General features: G+C 41.5%; 2 protein-coding genes across 3 annotated transcripts; one reads left to right on the top strand and one right to left on the bottom strand.

Moving 5' to 3' along the window:
• The first annotated feature begins 10,878 nt into the window (after positions 1-10,878).
• chrm5a (cholinergic receptor, muscarinic 5a) lies at positions 10,879-17,759 on the top strand. Its single transcript, XM_026355995.1, has 2 exons — positions 10,879-10,926; positions 16,111-17,759. Exon 2 carries the CDS (start codon positions 16,134-16,136, stop codon positions 17,757-17,759), a length of 1,626 nt encoding a protein of 541 aa, XP_026211780.1. The 5' UTR covers positions 10,879-10,926; positions 16,111-16,133.
• Positions 17,760-18,954: 1,195 nt separating this feature from the next.
• zgc:194887 (fibrinogen-related domain-containing protein) lies at positions 18,955-21,201 on the bottom strand. 2 transcript variants are annotated; one of them, XM_026353920.1, is made up of 3 exons: positions 21,055-21,201; positions 20,750-20,910; positions 18,955-19,988 (listed from the first exon to the last, which is right to left on the bottom strand). In XM_026353920.1, exons 2-3 carry the CDS (start codon positions 20,892-20,894, stop codon positions 19,294-19,296), a joined length of 840 nt encoding a protein of 279 aa, XP_026209705.1. In that variant the 5' UTR covers positions 20,895-20,910; positions 21,055-21,201; the 3' UTR covers positions 18,955-19,293. The 2 variants fall into 2 exon arrangements, with proteins under 2 accessions (XP_026209705.1, XP_026209706.1); XM_026353921.1 differs by having other exon boundaries at positions 20,750-20,907; positions 21,055-21,070.
• Between the last annotated feature and the right edge of the window lie 323 nt (positions 21,202-21,524).

The following is a 21,524-nucleotide window of genomic DNA, read 5'->3' as shown; positions in this document are numbered from 1 at the left end:
AGACAAGTATGATCCTTCTAACCCTAAAAGTGCACTTTGAATTAGACTTGGTTCGCCGTCAAACTTTTGAAGAGATGTCACTTTTAATATTTATTCAATGGCCCAGCTGTATGAGGCCATACCTCTGACATCCGATGCATCAGGAGTTCTCAGCAGTTGGGGAGGCCATCTGTGTTTATTTTCCATTAGGAGAGGCTGTCTCATCTCTCCTCTCTCATCTATCACTTCATCAAGGATACACTTTATGTTATATATATATTAATCAATTATTCAAAGCTTTTTAAATGGTCTGATGAACAACAAGGACTTTTATATACACACTGAACTTCATGATTTATATTTGCTAGCGTACCAATAAATGTAGATGCATGGTGAATGATAAATGTGGTAAAACTGAAACACAATATGGAAAAGTAAAGAGGTGAAAGACAGCATGGTTCACCCCAATGGGGAATAAACTGAGAGTTGTCATAAATTCATTGCTTAGGCTGTGTAAGGACCATATAAAAGGGCACTGGCTTTGCACCCAAAATAAACACCTCACCTATCAGAGAACTGGGGTAGTGCTGGGTAAATGGCCCACAGACATCAGCCCACTGAAGACTGCTGACAGACATCTCACCCAATTAGCATTTGGCATCTTGCCTGCTGCTTAGGGCAACAAACCCTGTTTTAATGTAGCACAATCTTTTTTTTTTTTTATCCAGAGCAAGTGAAGTTCAGAGAGTCCAGGCATGCCCTCAACACACACATACACACACACACACACACACACACACACACACACACACACACACACACACACACACACACACACACACACACACACACACACACAGGGTTTGGGATAATTCAGTAACTCCCAGTCCATAAATTTAAATGTGAATATAGCAAAATTGAGTCTTCCATGGTACAACTGAGTAGAATACTAAATAGTATTCAACATGTATTAAATCAAAAGTTAATAAGTTGCTCAGTCAGCACACTGACAGCGTGCGTGTCTCATCGGGTGTTCTTGGCACCGGTCCGCCTCATCAGCTTCACATCTTTTGAAGGTAATGAAAAGACGCTTCTGTCACCTTTCAGCTTCAACCATTCACAGGTTGTCACCTAGATAAACTCACTGTACTGAAGAGAAAAAAAAGTCTTAAAATAATTGATGACTATTTATGTATTTAAAGCTGCTGTTAATAATCCTTTTGACCACGGGTTGGATGTATTTGGGCAGTGTGAAAAGTACTGCAAGTGATGAAACCCCAGATGACATTGACCAAACTCTGAGGTTCCTAAAGACTGTTTGGAGCTTTAGCTCATCCCTCAGCTTGTTGACACTTCACCCTGGAGTTAATCTTCAGTCTGCTGCAGAAAAGTCCTGCGTTTTCTTTACCCAAACATCCAGCTCAGCCTCCTACCTATGAAATGTTGTGTCTCAAAATAGTATGTACTGTAACTGCGGCTGCTAGTCTGTTGGTTGTCTTGAGCTGCTGGTATAAACAACCTATAGTGTCTCATTCTACAGGAAGATAATCTCTACATGAAGCTGTTTTTCAGTGGAAAGGCCTTATTTATTGCAAGTAATGTGTTCATAAGAAATAACGAATGACAGAGAAAATTAAAATAACAGTGGCTTCCATCATATTTTTATTAGGCTTTTTCACTGAATTCTCAAAATAATAGAGGTTAATTAGGGTGTCAGTGTAAAGAGCTGCTTCAAACAATCAGGTTTAAAGAACAAACTGATATTTACATTTTAAAGTTCATCCACATTTAAAAAGGTCAGTTATAACAACAGAAGGAAAGCTGCCGACCAGGTAATGAAATTTTGTTAATCTGAATTTCCCAGACTGTGAAGCCTATTAATTTGATTCAACTGATGACATTTTCACCCCTGCTGGGCTTTGCTGTTTTTAAGCTGTCTCCAGGTGAAATCAAAATTCAGCAACTATTTTAAAGTTTTTTATTCAGCTAACTATATTGGCAAATTACTGCCAAGCAAAGTGAGGGAAAAATCACAACAGAGGCTTTGCTAAAAGGAAACACTGCAGCATTTCTGTGTCACAACTTAACCGAATATTTTCACTCAATCGATGAGGACAGTATCCAAAATTCACGCCCGACATCTCCAACTTTCACTCTAATGAGACTGACAAAGGAACTTCCTCTTGTGTTAGTTTTGCCCAAATATATGTGTATGTGCGATTCCGTGTCCCTCGGGTGCCATTAGAAAGGGCGACTATGTTGGCCTCTGGTCCCAGTGAGGGGCTAAGCTGCAGTAATTTGTTGCTTTAGAACAGTGAGTCGAAGCAGTCCCACCATGTGGCTGTGTCAGGGCCTCGCAGAGCCCCGATAATGAGGCAGGTTGCCTCATTAAAAGCCACAAGGCTTGCACACAAAGGAACCTGACATCAAAAAGCCTCCATGCCGCCTTTAGTATCCCTCTGCATACATGCTTTTGACCACAGAATGCCACACTATTAAAGTCACAGAAAAGACCTCTCTGCTGCTGCACCCACTCTTTTTTGCACTTGTGTGACACCTAAAGGAGGCTGTATGTGAAATAATTAATCAGCTCTTCATGTTTGTTTTAACTGAGGCAAAAGAGAACAACCAATGGGATCTTCCAGGATGTGACTTCAATATGCTCTGATGTTTGCAGTTTTAAGGTAGTAGTTCGTATTAGTATTGTCGATACATGCTTTATCGTTGCCTGTACCGTTCCACATCGGTCATTTAAATCTCGATTCTCACAGCCTTTTACAGAATTACTTTTCCTGTCTTTCCTCTGCAGGCATTTTGCCATTGAGCCATACAGAGTCACGGACGGGTTTATGTTATGTGAGTGCGACAGGAAGCAGATGAGATGCGCTCTGACAGCGCTGCTGTTCTACTGCTGGACAGCAAATGTAAGGAGCCAGACAGCATGTGTACAGGCAAGAGTGAGAGACAGCAGTCAGGGCCGTGGTTTGTCATGAGTCTGTGGTTTAGAGTGACAGACAAATGATGATTTGTGTTACTGGAACATAGAAATAAATGAAATCTCAACAGGATGTTCAGAACATTAGAGTTGGAATTTCACCGCACTGTACTGCTCACTATGAGCACTGAGGTGAGGCTTAGTGGGTATGTAACCAGAAGATTTTTAAGCTTGTGGACCTCAGGCCATAAGGAGGGCAGCGAGGTATGAATTAGGATAAGCAGATGCTTTTTGCTCAGGCATGAAACACTTTTTAAAGGAATGTGGACAGAAATATGAAGAGAGGGAGAAAGATGGAGAACGAAAGTGACAGAAAGAAGCAGAGGAGGCGGAAAATGCTTATGAGTCACCAAGCAGAACACAAAACATAATCTTTTGTTCTCACAGGGATGAGTCACAGTGTATTAGTGCCCAAAGTTGGTCCTCATATATATTTTCTTCATTTGTCAAATTGTTGTGTGGCCTGTGGTATGTGCACTGAAATGGGTCAAACACTGTCCCCCCCAAAAAAACACTTGTGGAGGAATATCACTTCATTTGACAGCTCTAATAGAGACTTTGATTGTCTCTACTTCTTTGCAAAATGGATATGATTTGGTGAGCCCAAGAGGCAAAGGGTAGAGGCAGCCGTGACCAGAGCGCCCGAGGCAGCAGTGACAACTCTCCATATGGCACACGTTCCACTAAAATGCTGCACAGCTTCATATCCTCACAGTCTTGTACCTTAAGTCAATTTCTTGCCGCCAACAATGGCACATTGTGTTCATAAATTACATTTTCAACCAGTCAAGTTCCACATAATAGCCCAATGTGATTGATTTTAAGTTTTCCTTTGACTGTACATGTACCATCATTTTACCAGTATAGGAGTCACACATATGTGTTATGAAGCCAGTGGGTGTTGTATCTTTTTATGTCGCATTGAAACTCCTTCTCTCTGTTGTCGCCACAGATTTCCAGATGATCAGTGAGGTTCAGCTGTTGGGATAAAGGCATTTCCTGAAGGTGGATCTTTAAAGGAAGCAGTCACAGTCGTCCATGCCTTGCCATTTCCCTCAGCTGCCCCATGCTGAGTTGAGTGGCTGATAGATGGTCTTCTGCGCAATTTGACATTTATTCGAGCAAATCTTATCTGAGCCTTGTTGCCTTTTAGTTAAACTATAAACAAGCGGCCTCAAATGCTCTCACTCTATTTTACAATCATTTTTTGTTGCTAACATAAACTCACCACTCCCACCAGGCAGAGCAGGGTGTGCAGCAATAAAGCTGAAGTTACTGTACATTGTGTTTTTCAGCAATTCATTGGCCAATACTTACTAGTATAGTAATAAAAGTAATATTACTGGCTAACTAAATTTGTTCTGCTTAGAACACATCATGCACAAATACTATGATTATCATAAACGATGGGAGAATTGTATTTGATTTGACTGGGAATCACCCTTTTGTCAACATTGTCTGTCAGTGTTCCAAATGGTCTGCTCTCAGAAAAAAAGCTTGGCTCAAATGTACTGCACATTTCCTGAGAAAGATATTCCATTTTAAAAGGCATCTACATTACAGTAAATGCACTTATATTCCGTGATGATGAATAGTCTGCAAATGCACCTGATGGAGCAAACGCCAAAGCGCTCACCAAAAACAGCTACGTAACGGTCATGACCTGTTGAATAAATGCACGAATGTCCCCTTTGTCTCCCAAAATACTGCTTCCACATTACTGCATACAGACACTTTTCATTATCACTGATTAAAAAGGATAAATGGTGAATCGCATCAGCTCTGGCAGTGTAGTTCACTATCAGCTGACGTTTTGATTACCAATCACATTAAACACTTCCCAATCACATTAAATCAAGATAATGAGATAGTTCTTTCCAATCTTACAGCTCTGTCATTGTGGTTCCAGTTCTTTGCTGCCTATTGCATGCTAAGCTAAGTTAACCGACTGCTGCGGGTAGGTTCACATTTACCAGAGACACATCAAGCTCATGTATATTACTCAGCATGAAGCCGATTGCAGGTCAGAAGTGTTTGTGTGCATATTCAAAGTGAATATGCACTGTGCTGGTTGAATTTGTACTATCTGCACTATGCAGCTGCACTTCTTCATGGTCCACGGTGAGCCTGTGTGTGTGATAGTGAGTGATGTGTAGCACGGTGTCAGTGAGAGTTTTTGCAAAAGAGGATGGTTTAGTGAGATGCCAGTGGGTGGTGGGTGGACTCAGCTGAGGAGGAAACCAGGGATGACGTGTTATGAATTAAGAAAAAAGAACAGGCCTTTATTCGGATGAGAGAATAGTGTGGGGTGCATTCTCTGATGAAGGCATGCTAATTAAAAAATGGAAATGTGGTTAGACAACACCTACATGCATCTTCATCTTGCCTCCATTGCGTCCCTGAATGTGGCATTTCATAACTCATCCTCAAATAAAACATTCACAACTCTCCAACTTATAGTACAGCTTGCCCAAGTTCTGTTGTGACTGTGGAACTTACTCGCAGATTTAGGTCATTGAGGTGTCAGTGAGACATCTGTTTGTCATGCACTTCCTGCCTGCTCTTTCTCTGACTCAACATTACAAATGCAGCTGGCACAGCAGTCCGTCAGCACTGGTGAACGGATAAGAGATGGCCGACAGTGCGTTGCTCAGCCAGGGCTGTGTCGAAACAAGAATAATCACAAGTTAATGCAGCAGCTCACTCGTCTATGAAGCCGAATCATCTCGCATCATCTCCAGGTTTCCACAAAACCATCACAAGGTTACCTCACTGCTTATGTGCCAGTAGGCTGTATAAGCAGAAGCATGCAAGTCTCTTCATACTGAACTGGGGCTGCGGGTCAGCAGGCGTTCTCAATGCTGGAGGCAGGAAGACTTTGTGTCAAACCCACATACCAAACTAGGTCATGCTGTTTTTGGCAGCTGGATCTAATAGTGTCTTTTGGGCCACGTTTACAATTTTTGAGGGTGAAATGTTCAAATTAAAAAGTTCCATTAATGAGTAAGCAGAGACTGTTGCATGAGAAGTACCTACTTCTCATATTGTTTTAACACCATGTGGCCAATGTAGACATGCTTTAATGTCTGTTGTGTCCTCAGAGCTGGGACGTGTTCCACCTTTGAAGCAACGATTTAAATAAGTGAGACACACTGGAGGTGGACGATTTGTGTTTATTTTGAGTGTATTGCCCCTTTTGAGGTAGACATGCAAGGTTTCGCTGCAGTGAAGTAAAATTTCAAATGGATAAAATTAAATTATATAAGCGTATAACTCCAAAACAGGAAGGGTTATGTTTGGAACAACAAAAATCCTCTCTCTGCCATTTCTACTTTGGACCTTGCACTTGATAGAGGGACTCTGGATTTTTTTTTTGACTACTTTTGAATGATGTCTGCTCATTTCTCTGTGGGATACTGCACCACATTCATCTACCATAGTGTGTTTTACTGAACAAGCTCCAGAGCATAAATTGGAGTCAACTTTGCATGTGAAACAGGAAGATTCAAACAATATCCTGAGGATGGATGCAAGAACTCACTTTACCATGGTTGATAGTAACAGGATCTGAAATCTTTGAGTTACTGGAGGAAATTTGTGAGTACAAATATCCCCTAAAGACAAACAACATACCTATTTTAGCTTGAGAATAAAGCTTAAATAGTGCTAGAATTCTTGTTTCCCACAGAGGCTGATTAACATAATGGATCTATTTTGGTCTATGGTGGGCCGTGCTCTTTTTGAAGATTTTTTTTTTCCATCTCTCACCTCAGAGAGAGGCAGATGGAAGCATTCAGCAGGTGGTCCTGAATGATAGTAATTAAAAAGACACAGACTGCCCTGCAAAGCCAGCCCAGCGGTGCCCAGAGAGAGATGAGCAAAGTCAGAGCAACAAAGACATCAGATATTGAACATACTTTATCAATTACTTTCAGAATCTTTTCTCTTCTGCTTTTTTTCCCCCCTCTGGGGTCAGGTGGAGGCTAGTCGCATTGAAAAGGGTGTTTCATTTTTTTTTCTCTTCACATTGTGGAAATTTGGCTGCTGCTGATAAGACTCTTTGCAGCACTGTCCAAACTCATTTGAAGCCGTGACACCCTTTTAAGCAAGCAATAATTTAGAAAGGATGGCAACCAGACAGCCTGATAAGGAGGAAGTCTGGACGTCTTGTACATTGTGTCCACAATATAGTGCCTGCATCGTGCACATGATGATGCTCGCACATCACACACCTGCACACAAGGGCGATGATGTCAGTGGTGTGGTTGTTTTACTTTTGCAAAAAAATTCCACAGTGAAGGTGTGTTTGATTGTCTTAATGTAAATGTAAAGGGTAAAAGTGTATGCGTTCGGTGATCTGATGACATGATGGCAAATGTAACATGGTTATATTAAGGACAACACTTACACCTGCACAGGCTAACCTGGTTCTCATCAAGACAAGGTCATTGTTTTTGACGCAAGAGTGTCTGAAGGGCTGGTGTTGGGTGTCCTTAAGGAGCGCAAACCCCAAGTCCACAATAACAGCTCACTAAGAGCTGCATACCACCTAATCCTCTCTATCAAGGCAACATTAAAGTTGCATTGTGGAGAGTGAGAGCTCGTGTGCCACCCAGCCCAGCTGATTGGTAAATAGAGAAGGTGTACAAACCTAGTGGGTCACTCATTTACTGTTCGTCATTGACATGGATACGTCTTCTCGACTCTAATTTCGGTAAGCACCCATGTGCACATGGGCCTAACATAGTTTTAATAGTAGCAGTCATCAAATATTTGATCATTTAACTTCCTTAAAAAAATAAACAATGATTGTCTCTACAAGGTGTATATGTATATAGCTTGAAACAGGAAAACCATGTGTGTCTCTTTGTGCAAGAGCTCCAAACAAACCAAGCTTTTCTACTGAGGGATAAAAGCAACCCCTCAGCAGGGGGACTGTAAATCCACTGAAACAGTACAAGGTATTGGCAAATCATTATATCAAAAAGGAGTAGTTGCTTGGGGCCAGAGGGAGACAGAAAAAAGGCACAGGCAGGCACAGCAGCAGACAAACATTTGTTTCACATCAAAGCCTCAAAGAGAGAAGGACAGAAGACTTGATTCTTTCAGCCGCTGTGGAGAGACACATGTGCCGGGGATCAACTAGATTAAAGAGAGCTCCTAAGTGAACCACAGATTGTGTCAGCGAGGTCAGTCAGCTGGATCTTCACAATGATGGGGGCTAATAAGTGCACTATTCCAGAAGCTGATTTATTAGTTTAGCAGGTTTAAGTTCAAGAACAGTGCTTATCGCTACCACGTTCAGACTGAGCGTGGAGAGAAAGGAGGAAAAGAGAAAGAAAAAAGACATTAGAATTGCGCCATGCAGACACTGATCTTTTTTGCCAGCATATGGGTGCACAATTGGGTCAGGAGATAAGCAAGCCCCTGTGGACCGTGGACAGATGCAGTCCGTCTCTAGCTGTGTTTGTGTCCTCTCCCATCTTGCCTCTCTCACAGGCACGCACCGATCAGACAGTGACCTGTGGAAGCACAGGCATCGACATGGCTCGAGTGTACAGGAGGATGACTGAATGATGGCATCCGTTCATGTTAGAAACCTTGTGAATATTGTCTTTTTTTTAGAGGGTGAGGGTGAAATTATAAAAAGAATATCCAGAGAATAAAAGCTCCTTTAGGTTCAGTGAGGCATATTGGAAAACCATACGTTTTTGACTTTAACGTTGAAGGTCGAGTGCTTCATTTCAGTTAGTGAAATTTCAAATGGACACTGAAATTAGAAAATTAATAATGCATTAGCTTGTAATTATTTCTAATAGACCTTAGTGATTTAATCAATAATGCACATTGCACAAAAATAATCAATATTAATAACCCTGTGAGGTGATGTGGTTTTGGGTGTGTACATTTGTGCCTTTGTTTGTGCATTATAATGTGCTGCTGTATAAGATAAAATAAACATAGCTTTGCTGTAAACTCTGTGTAGGTCAGTGATATAATGGTAATGATGAGCCAGGTGCATGTCCTTTGGCCAGCTGCCTGGAAATAGCATTAGATTAGACAGTCACGCAGGGCGGAAGGTGGAGGAGTGGCTGGGTCAGGGATATACGACACTGTGTGGAACAGACGTGGCTGGACTTTCATGAAATGCATCAATCATGTCATAGGCTCTGACCTAGAAGCAAAATTATTCCAGAGAGCTGTGAGAGCCGCGTTATGACAAACGTGAATATGAAGCACGGGAGGCACAGTCATCTGTCTGTTATCTACTAAACAACTTCTTTTGTGCAAACACAGACAGCATTTTAAGATATCTTATTATCACTGCATATCTGCCAGCTCAAAATTACTACAACTACTACTACTACTTCAACTACTTTGTTTCCAAACCATGGAAAATATTGAAAAGTCATAAAAAATAAACAGAATATCAGAAATATACTTTTCTTATTTCCCAGCTTGTTATTTTTCTCATGATTTATCTTGCAGTTCCCTGGTGAACTGCTCAGCTATACTACAGTTCAAACTGGTACATTGGCAGGAAATGCATTTATTGCATGTATTAGTTTATGTCTCTGGTGAATTAGTGTGAGCTCAGGGGACAGATGGGCTCCATCATCTGGATTAAAACATATAAGGACGGACTTTACGCCCATCCCGGACCGCCACCTAATGTCAAGCAAATAAATCCCCAATCAGCACAATAACATGCATGTTCTATATAAACACACATCCACCAATACACAAAGGTCCCAGTGAAAAAACATCTGTCACTTCAGTGGTGTGCTTATCTGTGCTGGCCATGTCAGCGCTCTCCCATGTGAGAACAAAAAAGGCAGCAGTGGTGTTTTATGCTCCGCAGATAGGTTTGCTGATAGTCGCACTGCTTTAACCTTAGTGCTGTTCAAACACTGACAGATCCAGGAGTGGCGACAATCAGGGTCACTCGCTGTTCTTGCTGTTCTGTAAAAAGACATGCCATTGGACCCAAATTAATGGGTTGGGAGCCACACACACACACACACACACACAAACACACTGCGCATATACAAGCACACAACCAACCAGAATTTGGCTTGACTTGTCTGACTAAAAACCACACTCACCACCACCACCACCCCCCCACGGACACTTTACCTCCCTCCCCCACACCTTCCAAAACAAATCCCTTAAAACCACCCTGCCACCTCCTTCACTCCCCCTTTCCCCTCCTTCCTCACTCTCCAGTACTCTGTGGTCTTAGCTGCATGCTCACTGTCCCGAAACATGATGAACCATTCAGCCCTATGGGAATTTCTCCTCCCAGCTAGCGTCAGCTACATCTGTGACTGTCAGCCAGAGTAGATGCAACAGCAGCAGCAGCAGCAGCAGCAGTGTGGCAGTGGCACTGACTTAGCTTTGGCGTCAGGCAGTCTCTCAATGACACTGTGTTTCAACTTGACTGAGAGGTGGCATAGTTCATCCAGCTCAGCTCTCACTGGGAGTTGCCTGTTGTTCTCTTTCTCTGGCTCCTGAGCAGATTTTACTAATTTATGAATGACTGAGGAAGGATGCTCTGCAACTTGAGGATACTTTTTTCATTTGGACACACAGTGGCTATTTTGGATGACTCAGAGGAGCAGGATGCTGTACTTTGCAGCTCTTGAGCGGGGATGGCCGAAGCGTTCTCGTGTTCACCCTGCTCTTTCTCCTCGTCCTCTTTTTTTTTTTCTTCATCTGCCTCTGTGCTCACACTTTTCCCTGGACCCCTCTGGCATGCGAGGGTCAAGTCTGCAGGATTTCTCATCCACCTCTGTCCTCTCTCCAACTGTGTTGTGATCCTGTTTCTCAGCGCCGCACTTGACCTGAAGGCTTTCCAGGCAAAACAAAGGGATTAACTATGAATGCTGCTCTCACTAGGAAACACACTCTGCCCTTAAACAGAAGACTGTGACATCCGATGAAAGTCAACTGTGAGTATATTTGTGTCTTTTTTCAGTTTCACAGCCTGTAGAGAGTCATAACTGATCCAATGTGCAATTTTTCACTAAAGCACGAAGGCATGACCTGAATTTCTGGGGAATTAGCCAGCATCTGTGCACAAGAGGTCTCAGTTTGTATTTTTAATGTAGGCTTTTACCTTAATGAAATAAATTGTGAATGTGCTCCTGGAAGAGGGTGTGTTGCATCTGTTGTGGAAGATTTAACAAATAAAATAGATTTTAAATATGCATGTCTGCATGTCACATGTATAGTCAATGCCTACTAATTATTGCTAAATTACTTAAAAAATGCATTATTTTCAGTGACAATACTTGATGCCTGTTTTTTTCTCTGTCTCTTGTGAATCCTAACTTCAGATTCTCATTTGTCATCATCACTGTCATCCATCTTTCACATTTCTATAAACTCCCTATCTACAGGTATCAGTGCACACTCAAGTTGCATTTCTTCAGCACCCTGCCTCTCCTCTAATAGTAGCATTGGATTTCAACTGAATGGCTCTAATATTTGAAAATCATAGCTTTTGAGTGATGTGCTGTTCTACTCCCAATAGACAAATCAATGTTTCTCTTCCAAAGCAAAAATAATAGGTGAGGTCCCTCCTCTTCCCCCCCTCCTTTCTTTGATTAAGTGGAGATGACAAAACAGGAAAGGATTAAGCAGTGAGGTGTGCTTTTAACGAGTCCATCCCATACCTGCAGATCTCATGAGGTGTTAAAACAAACCACTAGGCAACGTGGGGAAAAAACATGTTCATTGGTTTGATTGGTGCAGCAAAATTGTGTGTCAACAAGCATCTGTTGTCAGTTAATTGTACTCTTTTTTATTACATACAATATCTAGATCGTAAGTCAGGTTGATGTACATATTGTATATCAGCAAACTGTGGGGCACACAGCTATAAACAGACATGTCTTATTGTCCATGTGCTACTGTGTAATCACACTGTATATCTGTTCTTTCAACTGGACATAAGCGTAATTTCCACCATACACTGAAAATTAATATTTGAACAGCGCACACGTTATTCAAACCAATAACCTTTGTTTTTGCAGACAAATGTAATATCCGTATAAGTAAAATTGGGCATGTTATGAGTTAGGAACAAATAACAGACGACCCAGAGGCATAAACAGCGACAGGCACAGAATCATATTTAGAAAAGTCTTCACACGGGAGCCAGATCATTATCTAAATGATGTACCATTAATGAAATGTGGTAGTCACTCATAAAATAAATCTCCTTCAGGCATTAAATGTTTGGTTTTATTCTCTTCAGCAGCTCCGAAAAAACAGTGTTGTGCCCATAACTAGATCATCTAATGATCACATTTATCATTTTTCAGTGGGTTAAAGTTGACAGAAGCTTATACTCATTTTGGAAAATGTCAAGTGAGTGAATAAACAAAGGAGAGCACAGTGAAAACATACAGTGTTTTGGTTCTTTTTTAACTTTCCCTAAACCTGACTTTGTCTTAAATAAGTGTCCTATTGGTGGGGGTGACACTGCCACACTGATGAATATTTCAAATAGCATTGTAGAAGCTCTTAATTTAAACATTTATAATGCTCTCTCTCTCTCTCTCTCTCTCTGCCTGCATTTCTTATTTCCTCTTCCAGAACAACATATCTTAACCATGGGTCAGTGGACTGACTACAGGATACGCAAATTACTGTGCCAAAGACCTGTGGGCTGATTTGCACTTCATACATACTCACTTCATACATGCCTCCTTTGCTTTGACTCACCTCTTCTTTGCTCTCTCTCTCTTTCTTCTCCTTCTGCTGGTCTCCTTCATCTGCTGTGCCTTTTCTTTCACAAATGCCACACAGGCACGCTATTCACTTTCTTGTTTCTGCTGTGCAAAGCATTTGTGCTGCAACTAAAGGAGAGTGTAGGAAAAGGTTGAGTGTGACTGGGAGTCCCGGTGAGAGCCAGGGTATGGAGCTACAGCACAGGAGCAGTGATGGCCAGGTGCCAGTAGGACCTGTCTGGAGCCACCCTTCATCATGTCCGCCTCTGCACTTAGTGTGGAGGTTATAAAGTGTGTCCTCAGCCACACACTGGGCACTGCTAATCACTGTGTCAGTGACCACTACTTATGCATATTGAGCAAACAAACTATATCAGACTAACCAGTCTGATACGCTTGCGATGTATTTGTAATGTGAAAGACTTGCTTTTCCAATTCCGAACTGACTCACCTGAACCTTTTATATTAGATTTTATATAACTATCACTATATTTTTATTCTCATAACTTAACGAATGCAGGCAGTATGCTGCCAGAAATTCTGCAGCCGCCACAAAGCTATTCCACACACTGGGTCACATTTGATACCAAATTACATCCATAAAAAAAAAATCCCCAAACAGGCCACAACCATATCCACTATTTATACTGACGCAGAGTTCATGTTTACCCCACACTCTGAGCTCCGAGTGTACCATTAAAATGCTTTCTGCTTCGATTTAGAAGCTATTAGCAGGCTCGACTTGTTCTACCTCTCGATGTTGAGAGGTAGAAAAAGTCTATTCTTTGTGTGTGTGTGTGTGTGTGCACGTGCATGTGTGTCTAGGTGTGCGTGCGTGTGTGTTTGACTCTGCTTGACTATCTTTGTAAGAACCAGTTTAGGATTTATACCTTGGGATGGAGAATGTTTGCCAAAGAGAGGACATTTTGACCAGTCCTTACTTTCTGACACACTGAGAATTAAGTTTAAGGATTTTGTGAGTATTTGGCTGAATTCTTACTAAAATAAAAATCTACTAAACTGCTGTATTCAGTCACAGCAGACAGGTAAAAGAATGGTTGACACATGTGATGTTTGCCATGTTCACTATTCACTATTTTTACGTTGACTTTAACTCAACAAGAACCTTCTTTGAACTTCATGCATTAACTTGCAGTCACTGTTTTTCTTCTAGAGTGAAATGACAAATATAAGATTTGTGCATGCCAGGTAATAGCAGAGAAATCATGACACATTCCCACCCTAAAAATGTAATGATGCGGGGATTTGAGTGATGTTATATGAAATGTCGTTCTATAAAACGTAACAAGATGAGGGACAATCCAAGTCCTGCAGGAGGACTCCCGCTGTGACTGGAATGTTATTTGTGTTGGCCACAGGCTCTCCCGATAACCTGGTGCTGTCAAAAGAAAGCCAATGAGAGAGAAAGTTATTTGTCACGTATGGGCTAGTGACTGCAGCTTACATCCAAGGTGTAGTATTGCGGCTATGAATTGGGATCTCAGTGTGAGAAAGCATTTGGCACACTGTTCCTTTGCTTTCCTTTCATATATTAACCTAAGGTTCTCTCTTTACTGTATATCTCAGCCTCACAGAGAAGTTTCCGTCGGCAGTAGTGTAATGTAATCTATTTCTGAAGCAATCATTTGACATACTACAATTTCCCTTGTGCAGGGATCTTTGAGAGCCAGTGCATCCCCCCACAACAGTGCTAATACATGTAATTGCTGCGTGCCACTGGGCATGTTCAAGAACAGACGGAAGGAAGACTGTGCAAGATTTTGTCTCTGCGCAAGTTAACGTTTTATTGCTAATATTCACCTGGAACATTTTTTTGTTCTCAGAGGTGATCTGCCCCAGAGTTCACTAATGTTTCACATGGAGAATCTCAAACGGTTACTACATTTTAGTGACCATGGAGCAATGCCACTGCAGGATGACTGATTGTTTTCAGCAGGAAGCAATCGAACTTCCCCAATTTTAGGCAGAGCAAGTGGCACAGCTGAAAATATCCACACCATGGTGCCCAGTTGGCTGGGTTATTTCCTGAGAGAGGAGGGTCCTCTCTCTTTAGCTGGAAAGAAGAGAGAATGAGAGCTCATGATCAGTGTGGAACAGTATGACAGACTACTGTCCACGTGCTCTGTTTTCCCTCAGAGTGTAATCATCCCCATGTATTGCAAACATGTGTTCAAACCTTTAATGCTACTTCAACAATATGGTGGTTAAAATCAGCATACCCCTGCTCTATGAGAGGATCTTCTGTACAGTAGTGTGTGTGAAAGGTGTATACTCCCCTCTACTGGTGCAGATGTGTCATGTGTGAGTGCTCTACATCCTTCAATGGTGTCATACTTTGCTCACCATAGCACTAAGCATCAATATAAATTTTTCCATTGTGCAGATCACTCACCACTGCTGTATATGTATATGTACCACTATTATAATAACATGTTAACATTGTGAAATGAACTGAGTGAAAATGACTGCACTACATGTATGTATATGTTTATTGCATACCTGTGCTTCTATTAACACTAGAAAATCACCACAATCTCAGCTGATCAGACAGGTGACTCTGACAATGGCTCTGGGTCTATGAATGATCTTATAATCAGATGGGCTGCAGAGAAAGAAAATTATCACGGGAGTGGGGTATTACTAGAATATTACCCAGAGAAAAATGTAGCTTATTTGATTATTACAGAGCCATGTGTATTAGAAATGAATCACAAAACTGCAGAAATTGCAATTTGATGCTTGGCTGACAAACTAGCTGGCTGGGAATTTGAAATGTAAGCAAAGCTGGGTATAGATTGCATCTATGCGTTATATACTGTCATTTATTTCTTGGCTGAATGTGCAGAATGAGCTTACTAAGAGTGCTGCAAAGTTGTTTTTCACTAATACAGAGGACAAATTGTATATCAAAATGCAAACACGTCTTCATTCTCTTCTTACAGTATGTCTACATGCAGTTTAGGGGAAATTTTATGTCACATTTGCCTGAAAAGCAATTATAGTGATTTGACATCTTTCTTTGATTAATCCCTCTAATGAGGAATCTGTCAATAGACTTGCAGTTCAAGATAAAATAATAAGATAACATAAAGTAATATCTCTGTTGTCATTGTAACATGTCCAACAAAATTATAGTGCTACCTGGTCATTGGATCATTCACACAAAAACTCCTGCCAATGAATTTCCAATGACTAGACTACTAATACAAAAAGGAACCAGATGGTGTAATGGCCTGGATTTTAAACCATGCTGTAGATGTTTGCATGGATCGCCTCCATATGGAGCTTGTTCCTAAGTTGTGAAGTGGAATGATGTCATCTAGTGGCCATGACTGGAACATAGACAATTCAATGACCTTTTCTTTCATTCATTTCCAGGAGGTCTTCCTGAAAAATGACAAATGCAAGAACTCCTGCCATGGTTGGATGCCAGTAACCACAAGAAGACAATGGATGGAGAGAATCATCTAAACTCCACTGTAAATACCAGTACAATGGATATCCAACTGGTCTCACATAGTCTCTGGGAAGTCATCACTATTGCAACTGTGTCAGCTATAGTCAGCCTCATCACCATTGTTGGGAATGTTCTGGTAATGCTGTCTTTCAAAGTCAACAGCCAGCTGAAGACAGTGAACAATTACTATCTGCTGAGTCTGGCAGCAGCAGACCTCATCATAGGCGTTTTCTCTATGAATCTTTATACCTCTTATATACTGATGGGCTACTGGGCATTAGGAAACCTTGCCTGTGACCTATGGTTGGCAGTGGATTATGTAGCCAGTAATGCCTCAGTCATGAATCTGCTGGTGATCAGTTTTGACAGATATTTCTCGATCACACGGCCGCTTACCTACAGAGCCAAACGGACACCCAAACGAGCTGGGATTATGATAGGGCTGGCCTGGCTGGTGTCGCTTGTTCTGTGGGCTCCACCGATTCTGTGCTGGCAATACTTTGTTGGGAAAAGGACTGTACCTGAGAGGGAATGCCAGATCCCATTCTTCTCTGAGCCAGTCATAACCTTTGGAACAGCGATTGCTGCCTTTTATATTCCAGTGTCAGTCATGACAATCCTGTACTGTCGAATCTACAAGGAGACAGAGAAGAGGACCAAAGATCTGGCTGAGCTGCAGGGAATTAACTATCCAGCAGAGACTGGGGTCACCCAACCACAGAAGACAATTATTAGATCCTGTTTTAGCTGTAAACTACAATCAGCTTCACATGATAGGAACCAAGCCTCCTGGTCGTCCTCCAGCAGGAGCAATGCTGGCAAATCAGCCGCCACAACCAATGATGAATGGTCTAAAGCTGGTCAGCTGACCACCTTCAATAGTTATGCTTCCTCAGATGATGAAGACAGACCTGTGTCTCCAGGAGGCTTCCAGCCCTCATTCAGGAACCAGGCCTGCGAGGCCAGCAAGAGTGGAGCGTGCAGTGAGAGCGAGCAGCTGAGCAGCTATGATGAGGACAGTTTCTTCCAGACGCCGCCAAAAAGCAGCTCTCAGAAGAGCAAATGTGTGTCATACAAGTTTAAACCTGTGGCGAAAGACACTCATGTTGATCACCAGAGCAAAAATGGAGGCACCAAAATGGCATCATCTGCCTTTTCATCAGCTGAGTCCATGAGCGTTCCATCCACCTCCTCGACGTCTAAGCCCATTGACATGACGCTGAAGAACCAGATCACTAAGAGGAAGAGAATGGTGCTCATCAAGGAGAAGAAGGCCGCTCAGACTCTCAGTGCCATCTTGCTGGCCTTCATCCTAACATGGACGCCGTACAACATCATGGTGCTGATTTCCACCTTCTGCTCACAGTGCATACCCCGCTCCCTCTGGCATCTGGGCTACTGGCTTTGCTACGTCAACAGCACCGTAAATCCCATGTGCTATGCCCTTTGTAACAAGACTTTTCAAAAGACCTTTCGCATGCTTTTATTCTGTCAGTGGAAGAAAAAAAGGACTGAGGAGAAACTGTACTGGTATGGGCAAAACCCTGCGGTCAACTCCAAACTGACCTAGACTATTATGTTTTTTAGGATGATGTATAATGATGGTTGTGAATCATATGTTTGTATGGATAATCTGTGCTCATTGAACTGAAAATCTACGAATTAGGTGACATCAAAAGTAGAAATACTATATAAAGGAGACGGTACATTTGGTAGTGTTGATCATTAATCAATAGGTTTGCTGTAATATATAATAATTTGTGCTCAAATGATGGTAGAACATGTGCCCATATATAAGAGTAAAGTCACTCCAAGAAGGGACAAATGCATGGCGGCTGTTTCAAGCTTTCAATTTTACTTCAAAACCATCTTCAGGAGGAGGTATAGGTGCCAAAGAATGTGCCCATGTAGTCAGTGATGTTCAAATAATTAATACTGAATTAATTAGTAAAAATATACCATCCTTCTCCCCCCAAAATTGACGCTCTTATGCACAAAATGCACACTACATCTGTAAGACGCACAGTTTAATAGCTTAACCCATATTCAAATAGATCCAATCTACAAATTGACACCGTATATTGGTTCAGAAATGTCCAGTGCTGATGCTTAGACACAAAATGACATAATATGTGCAGATATGTTTAATGCTGCAGGTGTCGTTTGGATCCAGGCTCGGAAGTTTTGGAATTTCTATTTAATTCTGAAGGGCTAATACGTGTTGTCCTGCTGTCCTGAGAAGTCTGCTTACTAAGTCAAGATTGTAACTAATCAAAGCCTTTTCATATGTGACACTGTCTGTTGAGTCATATGAGTAAATACAGATTCAGCGTCATTGTTTTGAAATTCTACATTTTCTATCCTGTAAAATCTTCTGAAGTGTAATAATATTATTAACAATTAATCTTAATCATGGCTCAAATTCAAACTAAAAGGCTTATTTAACTAAAGCTACATGACAACATTACTAAACAATGACAGTGTTTACTTAGAGAATGGATTGGAGGATTTAACAGCACACACTGTTTATTATAACCAGTGTTTTTTCATTGTTTTCTCTAAACTGACATAACTACAGTAAATCAGTATCATCATGATCACCTCCATCATCTTCATGGTATTTCTGGCAAACTCGTTGTGAACTGTGGCAAGAAAAAGCTGTTTATTTGTGACATGTCTGTTTCTGTAAGCAATGGATGGAAGATGTCATGCATCATAAGCTAAATGTCTTGAAACACTTTATTTATAACTGTGATAAACCAGCACTTGCAATTCGACGAATGAAAAAACAAGCTTTGCTTCAAGTGTGCTGACATAACGTGTGATGGAAACAAAGCTAGAGCTAAAACTGTACTGCATTTTTTAAATTGTCTTTATGCTGTGTAATTATTATTTCTTTTTGTTGTTTTCTGTATTTTGTGATCATTTCAATGCATTTCTGAATAAAATGTGGTGCATTCAATGTCCAGGATAAACATTTTTAGGAGAAAAACAGTAATGTCACAAACCAACATGGTTGTTACAAAGGAGAAAAAACTAATTCTTAGCCCTTAGTAGTTGTTAAATCTAGTATCACAAATGCCAAAAACAAATAAACAGTTTCCTTATAGCTCATCTCTCTTGCAGTCCCCACTGTGAATCAGTTTTACTGTGTCCGAAGGTCTCACCAACATCCATGCATACTTGCACAGTCGCTCCTTGTTGCAGTCCTTTTGCCAGTAGATGACGTTCCTGCGATTTAAATTGGCCCCAGCACAGGCGTCATACCACCAACCTCCTCCTGCCACTCCCTGAAACTCCAGCTTTGCACAGTTCTGGAAGTAGTTGTCGTTGTCTCTGTCTTTAGTGGTGAACTTTTGGTTGTCATGGAGGTAGTTCTCAGTATCCAGTGTCAAAGCATCCACAGCCGTCCCCTGGAACAATCCCAGCCTCAGCCTGTATGCTGATGCTTCGTCCTCCACTAGGACGGGGTCGTACTCTCCCATCTTAGTGATGGCGTCTTGATCCACTAGTTTTACTCCTAGTTTAAAGCGCCCAGGGCCACGGGTGAGCTGATGAAGATATTCATTTCCAAGCCAGTGATCCCCCGTAACGTCCCCAAATCCGTGCATGTACTCAGTCCAGGTGCGATCAAAATTCACACTGCTGTTGACAGTGATATGTTGCACCACTGTCCATCCTCCCTCCTGCATGGCACAGTAGACCGCAATGGGGGAGCCACCAGGTTGGATCAGGTACACCCCATCTCTGGCCTGGCCTGATGAGGTCATCAGCATTTCATGGCAGTCTCTGGGCAGAACTGTTGGTCAAATGAACGTCAGTCATATCTGTATTAATTAACAATAGGTAATTAGGCTTGTTTTTCAGTCTGTCTACATAAACAAGACCCTCTGCCACTTAGTAAGTAAAAGGCTAAGCTAACCAGTCGCTGGCTCTAGTTTTGTAATAACTGCATCAAAGGAGAGTGGTATTGATTTTCTCATCTAACTCTCCGAATGAAAGACAACAACCATGGCTGCTACAATGTCTATATTTCTAAAATCACTGCATACACTTCGTCCAACATTACTGCCTCTGCTGGTAGCTTTAAAAGCTTCACTGTGGTAAATGTCCATGCACATTCCAGGAATTTGTTATTACCCAGATGGTAACAGCCAACAGTGTTTCTCAATGCCTTCTACGTAAACATAGTAAAACCTTGATCAATTGCCAAAGTATTACCAACTGTTTGTCTGACAAACTGTCTTACACAAATCACATCACTGAACCATAACACTTATCATTAATGAGTCACTAAGCAGTTTGGGTGTACAGCCTGGAATTTGATCCACATGCAGGGGACAATCCACATGGACAATAGGTGATAAAGGTAATTCAGTGTTTAAAAGCAATCACCGGGATGTTTCACACAAAGTACACATCATGCTGGCGTCTTTCAGAGGTTGCTTCACATGTTCTACACGTTACATGCATTTCCTTCCCCAACAAATATTAGGTGCATAATTCTGACAGAAATCAAAGAGAAAAGTCAAACTGAAAGTGAAAGTCTACCACATATACCTCTCATTCCACGGTTAAGGACCAAGTTATGCTTGTCTTGGGGTAATAGATTCAGGTTCTCAGCTTGGAGATGTGCCACATTAACTCCAACCACAGCGAGCAGAAGCAGGGTCACTGCTGGCAGCCAGCATCTCAAACACTTCATCTTTCACTTTCCTCTGCTGTCAACAACAAAAGTTAATGATATGGTCATTGCATTGCAAGTTGCATGTTGAATTCAGTGAACTTACTGAAGAGCACACAACAAAACTTTATCAAAAGAAAAAAACAACAACAACTGAACGTATCTTGAATTATAATGTTACCTTCAGCGAAGAGCCCTGGAGGAGAAGGAGAGAGAAATATATTGTTCTCCGTGCCTGAATCTTCTCCCAGATTGAATGACAAGCACGAGAACGCAAACAAGGCTGTCAGCGGGTGAGTTCAGATTCAGAGTTCACTGAAATGCAGGCCTATTCACACAACCTCCCCTGACCAGTCATAGCTGGACTTCAGCCTCAGGTTCACATCACAATGGCAGACGCCAACCTTCGACTTATCTATGTCAAGTGAGATAAACCCACATGAAAATGGGCTTTGTATGCTGATATCTTTGCCTTACTTAAATCACTTCAAGGTTGAATGAGGCTGAAGTCCAAATGAGACTGAACTGAAATCTACTGTAGTGAAACTTAAAGGGTATAGTAATTACATTATGTCCAAAACGATTCTACTGTGGTATTTAATGAAATATATGAATGCTGTCTCTATCCACAAAATACAATAGGAGCAAACA

Source organism: Anabas testudineus, chromosome 12, assembly GCF_900324465.2.
Source record: "Anabas testudineus chromosome 12, fAnaTes1.2, whole genome shotgun sequence".
In the NCBI taxonomy this organism is placed as follows: domain Eukaryota; kingdom Metazoa; phylum Chordata; class Actinopteri; order Anabantiformes; family Anabantidae; genus Anabas; species Anabas testudineus.
Note: the sequence above shows the minus strand (reverse complement) of the source record. Positions and strands in the feature narration are given on the sequence as shown.

Excerpts from the sequence above, each read along its gene's own strand:
- zgc:194887 (XM_026353920.1), bottom strand. The coding sequence starts at position 20,894 with ATGAAGTGTTTGAGATGCTGGCTGCCAGCAGTGACCCTGCTTCTGCTC. Across the intron at positions 19,989-20,749 it reads CCTTAACCGTGGAATGAGAG|TTCTGCCCAGAGACTGCCAT; the intron begins GTATATGTGGTA and ends TTTGACCAACAG.
- chrm5a (XM_026355995.1), top strand. The coding sequence starts at position 16,134 with ATGCAAGAACTCCTGCCATGGTTGGATGCCAGTAACCACAAGAAGACA.